Source organism: Xylocopa sonorina, chromosome 9, assembly GCF_050948175.1.
Source record: "Xylocopa sonorina isolate GNS202 chromosome 9, iyXylSono1_principal, whole genome shotgun sequence".
NCBI lineage: Eukaryota > Metazoa > Arthropoda > Insecta > Hymenoptera > Apidae > Xylocopa > Xylocopa sonorina.
This window is the reverse complement of record NC_135201.1, coordinates 11,603,859-11,615,090: the sequence shown is the minus strand read 5'-3', so window position 1 is coordinate 11,615,090 and position 11,232 is coordinate 11,603,859. Positions and strand designations below refer to the sequence as shown.

Below are 11,232 nucleotides of genomic sequence, written 5' to 3'. Positions count from 1 at the left end.
TTCCTTGGTCTCGTGAAACACTCGATATCCAACGATTTCAAAGAAAACCAAAGCTTTGGCTGCGGATTAGATTATGCAAAGAAGCGTAATAACAAGTTCTGTTCTTGGGTGTGAAAACGTAGATTCTTAAACGCTGACAGTTGCCAAATCTTCGTGGATTTGGTAACTGATGCGTATTATCGTTACGCGTTCCTCAGTGGTCAGGGTTATCAGTCGATAACGAATTAATCGCTTCAAAAACTGTCCATCGTTCCTTTTCTATTCGATCGTAAAACCGTCTGACTCGAAATGCTGGATATTTTTCCACCGATCGACGAACCTGCGAGCAATTGTGCAACGATGCACAAGAAACGAACGAAAGAGCTCGAAATAACCGAGGGGCGCGTTCTATTTCGGACCAGGTCTCGGTCAAACGAGAAATATTCGTGAAACCGATCTAAACAGAGCCACCTCGCTGTTTTTCAGCGACTGTGGATCAATTTGGTACACAATTAAGACGTTTTCATTTTTTATGCAGGTCAGAGAGCGTTTCTTCACAAGACAGAAGAATCTGGTCAGGATCGTCTCGTCAAGGAAGAGAGAAAAAGAAACCAACCGCAAACTTATGGGAACGAACGGTGCTCCCATCGACATTGCCCTCACGGATTCGAGAGCGAGCGTAAATCTCCGGTGGTGAAACTGTTCGGGGCTCGAAACTGCATCGGTGACAAGAGATCGGTTCGGTAAAAGCGCAACTTTTATTGCGGAATATGTACTTTCAAAGAGAATGGAATGTTATGTCACGTGGTGGTACGTGTACGAGCTGTCACTTTTACGTGGTAAAAACATGGCAATGGTTCAAAGATTTCAATCGGTGGTTTTGTCAAAAGCGCCTACGTTCCTACCGTTCCATTCCAAAACGCAGAGCACGTAACGCGATGAATAGATAATCTTTCTTTTTTTTCCCTCTTTTTTTTTTTTATTAAACGTCGAAGCTATTACAAAGGAAAGGATAGTAAAGGATCGATTTGCGAGCTTTCAGAGACGAATATCGAAGGACGATGAACGTGGTACTGCAATAATAAGGGACTTGGAGTCGCAAACAACCGTGGAACCGTGTCGGTTGGCTGGGATCAATTTGGCAGAAGTAACGGGAGACCGAGTGTCTGGCTGGCAGAGGAGGAGTTTCTACATATACTGGCAGAGGCGAGTCACGAAACGTTTCAGTCTCGTCCAAGCCACGCGACATTCGAATACCAGTGCCGGAATCGCGGAAGTTCGATCAGCTGTGATCACGATCGCTCCTCCAGCCGCGTAACAAAGTGATCGAAAGGGACACCCAGTCGACCCTGGCGTCCCACCAGGAGGATCCTAGCCACCAATCCACCCTATCTACGCCTCTAAGGTTGTACAAGGTGAGCTGCGGTTTTCGTACGACGCAACTTCAACTTTTGAGGATCGATCGTCGAGTTTGTATCCGCGTTACATCTGCGCGTAGGGATCGCGTCGATTCGAGCGGCGATTTTTAGTCGAAATGGAAATTTTCCAAGCTTAATCTGACGTGTGACTTTTAAAAAATCGTATTCTGATTAAGGATTAAGATAATAGCAGTTGCAAAATGTTTCACTTGCGTTTGTATTTTGGTATCGATCGTTGATTAAAGTCACGTAGCTTCGAATTTCTCCTCGAATCGAAATTTTTCAACGTCGATTTCGGATCGTTCGAACCGTGGAGTACGTTGAATCTCTCGCACGGTTCTCGATTGGCAACAAACGCTGATGTTTACAACGCCTCGACGGGACGATTACACCGCTATCGTGGAATCCTTGTCTAGGAATTAAAACGGGATTACCAGCAGCTTCGAATGGCGTGATCGCGAAACGTAGTTTCGAGTCGAATTTTCCGCGTTCGATGGCGAATTTTCGCGCGTCCGGCAACGCGAAGCGGAAGCTCGATTTTCTCCTGCAGACTTATCGATCGCACGATAATTGGTGCTCGTTAACATCGTCGAGTAATAATGGAAAGATTATGAGATTAAAAGGAATTAATTAGACGGACTCTCGTCGTTCGAAATCTAATTATCATCCGCGTTAAAGTGGCTGGCGAATCTAATTGTATTCCGGGTTTTTGGTCAATGAAACACGAGCAACGCTTCGAGAAATTCGTTTGATTATACCGCGATTCAAATCCTGATTAATGCAAAACAGAGATAGGCAACGTCATTCGAGTGCAAAGGATTAACGATAGTACGGCGTTTGGAGCTTAACAGTAAACAGTGGCTCTTCTTTCGTTATCAATTTCGCCTCTTAATATTCTTTCAGCACGATTTACAGCCCCAAGACTTATTTCTAGCATCCCGTGACGTCTGTCAGCCACGATTTACGACCCCGTTCTCCGTTTCAGACGCGTTTCCGAGCTCGCTGATAACGAAATGGAAAAATGGACGTTCCCCGTTCAGTTTCGGTCCCTCGTGACAAATAGGTACCCAGATATTTCCTCTTTGTTTACGAAAGCCATCGATCAAACGTATCAAACGAATTCGAAGCCCTGAAATATTCAATTGTTTTTAAATTGACTCGTGGACGTCGTTCGTTTGCCATCGCGTCCTCACCTTAATTCAATTTTAAGGGTAAACGAGTGTGACTACGGGAACAGGACTTGAAAACGAATCGATCTGAAGGAATTCAGAATCCACGCAATGATTCGACTCTTACTTATCCATAAGATCTAAATCCGTAGATGTGTGAATTGGAATATCCGTCGATCGAATTGAACAATATTTATTAATTCCAACAGATAAGCAGTTGCGATCGACATCGATAAGTCCGTTCGATATGGAGCAAGGTGGAATCTCGATAATCCCGACCAGCGGGATGCCGGAGACCGCGATGGGAAAATCGAAGAGCGTGGGCATCTCGATCAAAACGAACTCCACGATCCAAACAGCGAAGGAGAAGTTCACAACGCCCCGTAAGTATCTCGTCCCAACGATTTTTTTAATCCTCGAGTTTCCTCACGGCGATCAGCGTCGGTGAAAAGGCGATGAAAGTGTTCGTCGTCGAGTTCGTTCACCTGGCGATTAATAAACAGCGCTTGCTAAATTACGTTCAAGCCCAAACGTGTTCCGATTCGCACATCAAAACTGTGACTGAGAGACTAGAAAAAGAGGAAATATTCGTATCGATAGCAAAACGCTATTCGCAATATGACAATGGACAGGTATCATCGATGAAAACGAGTTAACGACGACCAACTGGTAATTGTCGAAGTAATTAAACCACCTTTCATTTCATCGCACGTCACTTGAACGAGATGTTCGATGAAGCAGGATCATCGAGCCTCGATTATCGATTACTGAAACTTCGTTACGGGCTCGAACAGTTCGTCTGTTAAACACGAAGAAGCGATACAGTCGAGGGTGAAGGTACGAAGGGCTAATTGGATACGGGATCTGGTTGCTTCCGACTGTCGCAGCGGAATTCCATCGAGTGGATGTGATCGACGTAAAAATTCGCGCGCCTCGAGTAGAAAGGTGAACGCTGCTGGCACCGGTTCTCCCTGGTGAAAGAAAAGAAAGTACCTGGGACGCGGCGTGCATTTCAGGAAATCGGGTTACCGGAGATCCCGTGACCGGACGGAACTGCATTCGCGCGGAAGCTGCGGGAACGGAATAATCGACTCCTATTCTCGTTACTTCGGCTACTTTTCAATCGCATCCGACGCCAGTATTTGCTCTGTCCATCAATCTCGACGCGTTTCTTCGTCCACTTTTCATTCTGGTTACCAACGAGCCGACCAGATCGCGAGGAAAGCGACGATTCGATCGAACGCGCGCGCAAATCGTCCGGTAAATTGAAAGGCGGCTGGCGAATCGTATTTGCATTTTGCGTACCCGGAAGATAGCTTGATACGAGGCGGTTACATAGCAGGTTGCATCGCGTAAGATAGTTAGCGCCGTGTTAACATCGCGTGGGTCTGCGTTAAGGATTTCAACTTTTTCATTCCACTCGCAGACGTCTTCCAGAAGTGAACGGTTCGAGAGAAAATGCATTAACGCTTGTCGATGTATCACGACGAAACTTTTTCTCCAATGTTTATGCCAACGACGCTTTTTTGTGCGGACAAAAATTGCAACTAAAATGATAGCTGGAAATGCACTCGCGCGGCGAGCAGCGAAATAAGGCGTGCGATGCAAAGGACAATCGTTATCGATCGCACGAGTTAATGACGACCAGTTGGTAACTGCTGGGAACAATTAAACCGAACAGCTCCAACTCTATTTCATCGTTATTTCGATCGAGCATCAATTAACCAGGGGAAATTATCGAACCCTCGAGCTGGTTGCACGCTAAAATGAAATTTCATCGAACTAGCATCGTTTCGTGGGAAAAAAGTGGAATTACCAAATTTCGTTAAGGGTGCTTTCCACTGGAGAGGCACAGAGGGTGTCTTTTTTTCATACGCAATTCCAAAATCGATTTCTAAGAGTTGCAGTTACGACGTGAAACAGAGGATCTCCCAACTAATCGTGTTAACATTGGTCTTGCTAATGATTAAGTAACCAGCAATTAGCGGTTCAATTTGAAGTACGGATAAGAGCGGCTATGGGGCAAGAAAATTTGTACGATCCTACTAAATCTAGTTACGCAATGAAAGAAGAGAAATAGGAGAAAATACTTGGGCATTACTGATCTCTGTTCACTCTGGAAGTTGGTGATACGGAAAAGAATGTCCCACGATCCCTAAACACCGTAAGTAAGCCAAGTATTCGCTCCTTATCGGATTCAGATTTGTACAAGATTTAGTTCGAACGGTAAACAGGTAAAGACAAGAAGAAACACTTTAAAGCTTCCTTTCTAAGATGAGATAATATCGCGTCGGTTGTCTGATTGTCTGCTGATTTACAGATATCCCATTGGCGAGCCAGATTCTCACGATCGCCTCACCGACGAAACGCAAATCGCCCGATACAATTTTCCGCCGCGAGATCCGCTCGTCGATCAGCTTGGTTTCCAGCGTTTTCCACGTTCCAGATACTTTCGCGTGAAACTTTCTTCACGTAGCCCCGCGTAAAAGTCGCCGATGAAACGAGAAACGGCGCCTGATTCAGCCAACTCGGTGATTTATCGAACGACAGACGAACATCCCGTGAGATTTACTTCATTATAGCGTAACGTAAATCCTGTGAGATTTACGTTACTATTTTCCTTTCGAGAAAACTGCTTTGCACAATTTCACGTGTTAATTACCTTCGAGGATTTTCTGATATTCGAACACGTTGCACGCGTTGATCCTTCTTTATTGAGCCACTATTATGGGATGATGTTGCTTAATAGATATTCTTCGTCTAATTCAGTTGAAGTCGGTGAACATCAGAGGATTCAAGCATTTTCTATCCATGGTTTATATATTCCAATGTTTGCAGTAGCATCAATGTGCTCAGGCACTCGTTGGTTCTTAGGAATAGCTTTGAGTTCGGTTCATTTGGTTCGCAGGCGATTAGGCACCGTTAATCCTGTCGAGTGGCAGGGAAAAAAGAGCGGAACGAAGTCGTTTTGGCGACCGGTTTCTGGACGTTCACCGCGAACTTGACCCACTGTCACAGTTGCAGCTGGTGCGAGCGCGGAGAGGACACGGAGCAACTTGTCGAGAGCTAATTCTTTCACATGTTCATCCATCGATGGAAACGCGAGAGCGACGAAATTCTTCTGTACCAATCTGGAACTAATATCTCGCTGATTACATCGAGCGTTATCGCATTCTCCGACATCGCTAATTGATTTATCGTCAATTGAACGGAAGAAAATTGAGTTTGTTTTAAAAGGTAATACAAACTTGATATTTGTTTGGTACGCGTAGAGAGACATCGAAGCAAACGAGTCCTGATTAAACAGGAACTGGTTCTCTTTGACTTTTTTTTGCCTTTCCGTTCGAATGCTCGGGGAATTTGTCGAGGCGCTGGGAGATGCTCTGGTGAACGTGCCACGGAAAGCGCGGAAGCGGCGTTAATTGGAGCATGAAACGCTCTAGCAAGAAGTAGTCCTCGATCGTGGAAGCTTTCGCGCGTGCTCTCGTCGAGTCGCGAACTATATCGACTGAACTGCGGCGGGACAGGAATTAATTCCGCGCGCTTTCTACTCCGCTCCCCTTGGCGCGCGATTAATTCAAGAGGAGCTCGTGCGACTGGAGAAAAGAGTGCCTCGCGCGAAATTGCTCGTCCTTTGGGGTGTTCGTGGCAAAGAAAAAAAAAAAAAAAAGTGTCGATCGGTTCGCGGTGAAAGATCGATCGTCCTCGAACTTTCTATCGTTCAGTTTTTTATCGACGCAACCGTCACCTTTCTTATCGAGCCACGATATCGAGCGTTTAAATGGTTTCTCCTGCGAGGAGTAGATGGCGTGACGATTACCACCGCGAATCCACTTTGCAGGAAATGAAACAAAAATCGCGAGTTTCTTGTACTGTTTCCCACTCGATAGGCAGGCGACGAACCTTTCACTGTTTTCTAAATCGTGGCCTATTACTTTCTCAAATCCTAATTGCGAGCCAGTAACTTTCATCATAATTATCGGCAACACCTGTCGCTCGTAATTCTACTTGTAATTACGGGGCCTAGATATGATCGACAAGACCCTGTTGAGACCATTCGTGAAAGGAAAACTATGAGTCTAACATTAGCATCAGTAGCAGTTCCTCAATTTATAAAGAAATAAAGAATACGCTCTATCTTACAGGTGGAACATTCTGAAGTTACCATTTTGCGATCGATGCTATCAGCGATGATTTACACCACGTTTTTATGTAACAAAAGTTTCCCTAAACGTAAACGAAATATTTTCCTGCGATACAGGAACGAAAGTAATTTAAATATTGCCCTAGGACAGTGTCTATACTGATTTCACGTTTAATATCCATTCTAATTTACATAATATCATCGAACGACTAATTTATACAGGCGCCAGGAATCCTGATGGAGGAATCGTATCTTCATCGCAATCGTCTCGCGAATTCGATCTGTTTAATTACACTTAACGTCGCTCCATCGAGGGTAGATATAAAATATTTAACGTGGAATTCTACCGTGCTCGAGTAACGTGGTTCGCGATCCCAAGTTTATAGTGCAGAGTTAGATGACAGTGTAGGGTGGCTGTTTTTCCAATAATTAGAGCCGCGTCGATATGAAACTGGACTCGAGCGCCAAGGCAAATGTCAATGACTGATCACTGTCACTCTCGATGGGACGCTAATGGAAATTGTGCGTGACACGCGTCGCCTTCTAATTATATCCGGTCGACATACGGTTAATCACGAGGACTCGGTTGTAATTCTAGGTGGGACGTGTCTCTGCATATTCCTCGCGTGCAAACGCGGCCACGTAGGGAATTACGAGCAACGCTGCCGTACCAAGATTTATCGCGAAGCTGCCTGGCGATGGTTGAAAATTTCGCGAGACCGGACCAACGACGCTCTTCGCCAGATCGAAATTTCCATTGCTGTTTTCGACGTTATCCAGACTGTTTGCGAAGTCTTTCACGGCTCGCCGTGATATTGTGTCTAGACACGTCGCAGCCTTTACGACTGGCTTTTTTCTCTCGTTTTTCTTGTGCTCTTTGAAGATAAACAATTAAGTCTGCAAGAAAGAGTGGAAAAAAATTGCGATACAAAGCTCAGTTCGCGTCTCCGCGCAGTAGATGCATATCTCAGCCATGTATCTTCCTCTTAAAGCGCTTCTCGCGGAGCTTGATAGCCTCGGTTATTGATTTTTTCTTATCACCGATACCCCTTTATCGCATCCAACGCGTACGCAACAGCGACACTGAGATCACTTACACGTATCCACGGGGAACAGTCCAATTGTATGCTACTTCTGGAAAATAGGGTCTCGAAAATCTGGAAAAAGCAAGATCTTCGTTAAACTAGCATCGAAATTCCCTGACGATCCTCAGCGTTCGCCAAGTTTGAACGGTTGGTAATCACATTGGGCCCATGAACTTTCCAGGCGAAAGTTTGCCATCTTGTTTCGACACCCTGAAAAGTAGTCTGTTGTGCGAGCAGACTAAACTTCCTACCAAAAGCTCTTAACCTGTACACTCTTATGAATATTCAATTTCATACACAGGACGCCGTAAAAGTAGCTGAAGAGTCGAACGGGTCCAACAAAGGAGCGCCCTCCGCGTATACCGGAAAGTGGGTTAGGTTAAGGTTGGATTATTCCCAGAGACCCAGCCTTAATTTCTGCGAGACGAGGAAATTTCGCACGGTCCGTGGACGATTCCATCTGGTAGAAGCGGCATCGATCGAGCGTGCACGTTCGCGGTTACCTTAATGAGTCGCAGTCTTGGTCGGGACCCAAGCGTAATTAAGAAAATTGCAGCCGATCGAGCGTGGATCTCTGGGCGCGAGGAAAATCTCGCACGTGCTCGCGTGGACGACGTTCCTCGTTGGCTCGAATATCAAACCAGGATGGGCGCGTCCGGCTAATGTTCACCTACCCCTGCCCGTTTCCCTTCGTTACGCATTCACCGCGTGTCCCTTCGTTAAACCTCTTTCTCCGACCGATAGCCATCTCCTTGGCATCTGTATTCCACCAATGCCCTCTATTTGCTCCATTCTCGACGATATGGATGACCAGGATGACCATTCGTGTTATCTTCGCGTACCTTCCTCAACGAGACTTTTACATTGCTCGCGCGACCAAGGTTCTCCAGGTTTGTAACAATGGTAACAATCCAGCAATTTTCTGGTAGAATTAATCGCCATTTTACTCGACTATCTCGCGTCCATCTTCTCGCTGTTGGTCGACTGTTTTTCTATCGAGACCATGGCCTGGAGTTCTGCGACGTCTTCCGACGACTGCGACCACCGCAATGACTGTGCGTCCACTTTACTTACAAACATACGAGAAATGTATGAGAAAGACGCACCGGTCGACAGTGAAATCATCCTCGTCTTGTCGATCTGGTTCTTACAATTTTCACTTTAGACTGTAACGCGTCCTTCTTGCTGTCGTTTCAGGGCTGAGCAGTTTGATGAAGGAAGATGCAACTGGCTGGGAGACGCTCATCGTTGTCCTGGCAGAGACGATTGGCACCGCCATTCTGGTGTTCATTGGTTGCACAGGGTGCATCGGGAGTTTGGGGGTTAATCCAACGCCGCTGCAGATCGCTCTAACCTTTGGGCTGGCTGTCATGATCGCTATACAGGTACCCAATCGCACGAACTTTGCGTCGTTCGATTCGCACTATCGGATGTACTTGCTTATCGAGTCGATTCGAATAGAATCAGAGGTCAATGACTAAATTGAAACTCTATTTTTAGTCTTCCTACACGTCAGACCCGTTTGGCTTCTGGCCTTAGTATACGCTCGTTTACCTTTCTCTTTTCAGAGCGTTGGACACGTCAGCGGCGCTCACATAAATCCGGCTATAACAGTAGCGTCCCTGATCCTAGGGAAGAAGTCTCTTCCCATGTGCATACTCTATATCGGTGCTCAGTGTCTGGGCGGTCTGATGGGCTATAGTTTGCTTACGGTACTGAAATTGCGGATAACAAGTCTAATTCTCAAACGAGAGACACTCGAATTCCATTGGACTAACTTTAATCATTTTTTTCCAGGTGATAACTCCAAGTCAGCTGATATACGCGACTCCAGACCAAGGATCCTCCTTCTGCATGACCGATATACACGAAGAACTGAGCATATTTCAAGGCGTGGTAGTCGAGTTGATCGCCACTGGGATTTTGGTATTCTTCGCATGCGGTTTATGGGACTGTCGCAATTCGAAGAACTCAGACTCGGCGCCAATAAGATTCGGCTTCTGCGTCGCTGTTCTCTGCATGATTTTCAGCCCATTCACCGGGTGCAGCATGAATCCTGCCAGGACGCTGGGTCCAGCTGTGTGGAATGGTTACTGGAAGCACCATTGGGTCTACTGGATAGGTCCCATCATTGGATCAATCGTCGCGTCGCTCGTCTACAGATGTCTGTTCTACATCAGGACAGAAACTGACTCTGGACAGTTCGAATAGGCGTGCCCAGGATAAGGGGTGGTGATGGTGAGTTCTGCGACAGTGACGGATGAAGTCTCAGGGCATCTTGAGCGAGTCTCTCCTATACGTGACTACCAATTTCTTTTGGGATTCGCAGAATCCACTCTGCTTTCCATACGAGTCGTTCCTGAAAATGGAAACTCTTTTTATTTATAAAATTCGCGTCCGTTAATCCCGAGGGATGATCGCGTTCGAAATAGCCAGGAGGCTTCTCGCTCGAGCTTCTCGTCTGGAAAGTGGTTATCTGCACGCTCGTCCCTTCTGTCCGCGAGGAACGCGCGCAAATTGTTCCGTTCGCTCCATTTCTCTTCCTCCTGGGGCTAGTTCGACGGAAGCGATCGAGGAATCAACGGAGAGACACGTAGAAATAGGTCGAGCCACGTTAATCGAGCGTCCTCTTGGTTTCAGCGAGCGGAATTGCATTCCGGCGGTCCATGGTTCACAATTCAAGCGAGAGATCCTAATCGCGTCGTGCAAGCCGGAAGCGAAAGGCGGTCGCAGGGCCAGGAGGAAGCGGAGGAACGGGGCGAGGCGGTTCAGGCTTCGCGGGATGTCTCGCGAGGAGGACGACTTCGAAACCATTTCGTCCTCTTCTTTTCTTCCACTTCTTCCGATCTCTACGCTACGAGTAGCGCCGTGAAATTAGTCGTCGCGCGGAATTCAGGCCAGGGTCTCCGTCATTTTCTTTTTTTTTTTTTTTCTCTTCGCGCGACAGACACCTCGGGGTAGGCGAAAAGCCGTTCGCGGAATTTTTCATTTCCCTAGTAATGAAACACGCGAGGACGCGAACGGCACCATTCGATGATCGTCGAAATTTCTGTCAACGATTTATATAGAACGAACTCGCTTCGTATAAATCGCGAGCACCAAGTATTCAAATCGAGGGTGGATAAGATTCGGGTGCAAGGTCCACGAGTACAAGGTAGAAATAAATTTGATACGTTTTACGAGAGTCGCACCGTCTTTTCACCCCTCAAATGTTCCCAACAATTCCAGCATCGCGACTAATCGTTCCTCTTCGCGATTCGAGCTTCCGATCCGCTGTGCACGCATGTCCCGAATCTCCTCGATCGTGGACCGAGATAACGATCCCCTCGTGGCGGCGCACCTACGCATTGTTTACGAGCGTCGTTCGAGTTTGTTGCACGAGGTAAAAATAAACTGGGTTCCCTGCAATCAAAAATAAACGCGTTGGCGCGCGCGTG

The 11,232-nt window shown here is 46.6% G+C and overlaps 1 protein-coding gene across 1 annotated transcript; it reads left to right on the top strand.

Moving 5' to 3' along the window:
- The first annotated feature begins 2,772 nt into the window (after positions 1–2,772).
- Positions 2,773–10,589, top strand: LOC143427706 (aquaporin-like). The gene is made up of 5 exons (XM_076902060.1): positions 2,773–2,949; positions 8,993–9,180; positions 9,364–9,507; positions 9,593–10,033; positions 10,436–10,589. The coding sequence occupies exons 1-4, from the start codon at positions 2,814–2,816 to the stop codon at positions 10,004–10,006; spliced, it is 882 nt and encodes a 293-aa protein (XP_076758175.1). The 5' UTR covers positions 2,773–2,813; the 3' UTR covers positions 10,007–10,033; positions 10,436–10,589.
- The last annotated feature ends 643 nt before the right edge of the window (positions 10,590–11,232 follow it).

Excerpts from the sequence above, each read along its gene's own strand:
- LOC143427706 (XM_076902060.1), top strand. The coding sequence starts at position 2,814 with ATGGAGCAAGGTGGAATCTCGATAATCCCGACCAGCGGGATGCCGGAG. Across the intron at positions 2,950-8,992 it reads GGAGAAGTTCACAACGCCCC|GGCTGAGCAGTTTGATGAAG; the intron begins GTAAGTATCTCG and ends CTGTCGTTTCAG. Across the intron at positions 9,508-9,592 it reads TGGGCTATAGTTTGCTTACG|GTGATAACTCCAAGTCAGCT; the intron begins GTACTGAAATTG and ends ATTTTTTTCCAG.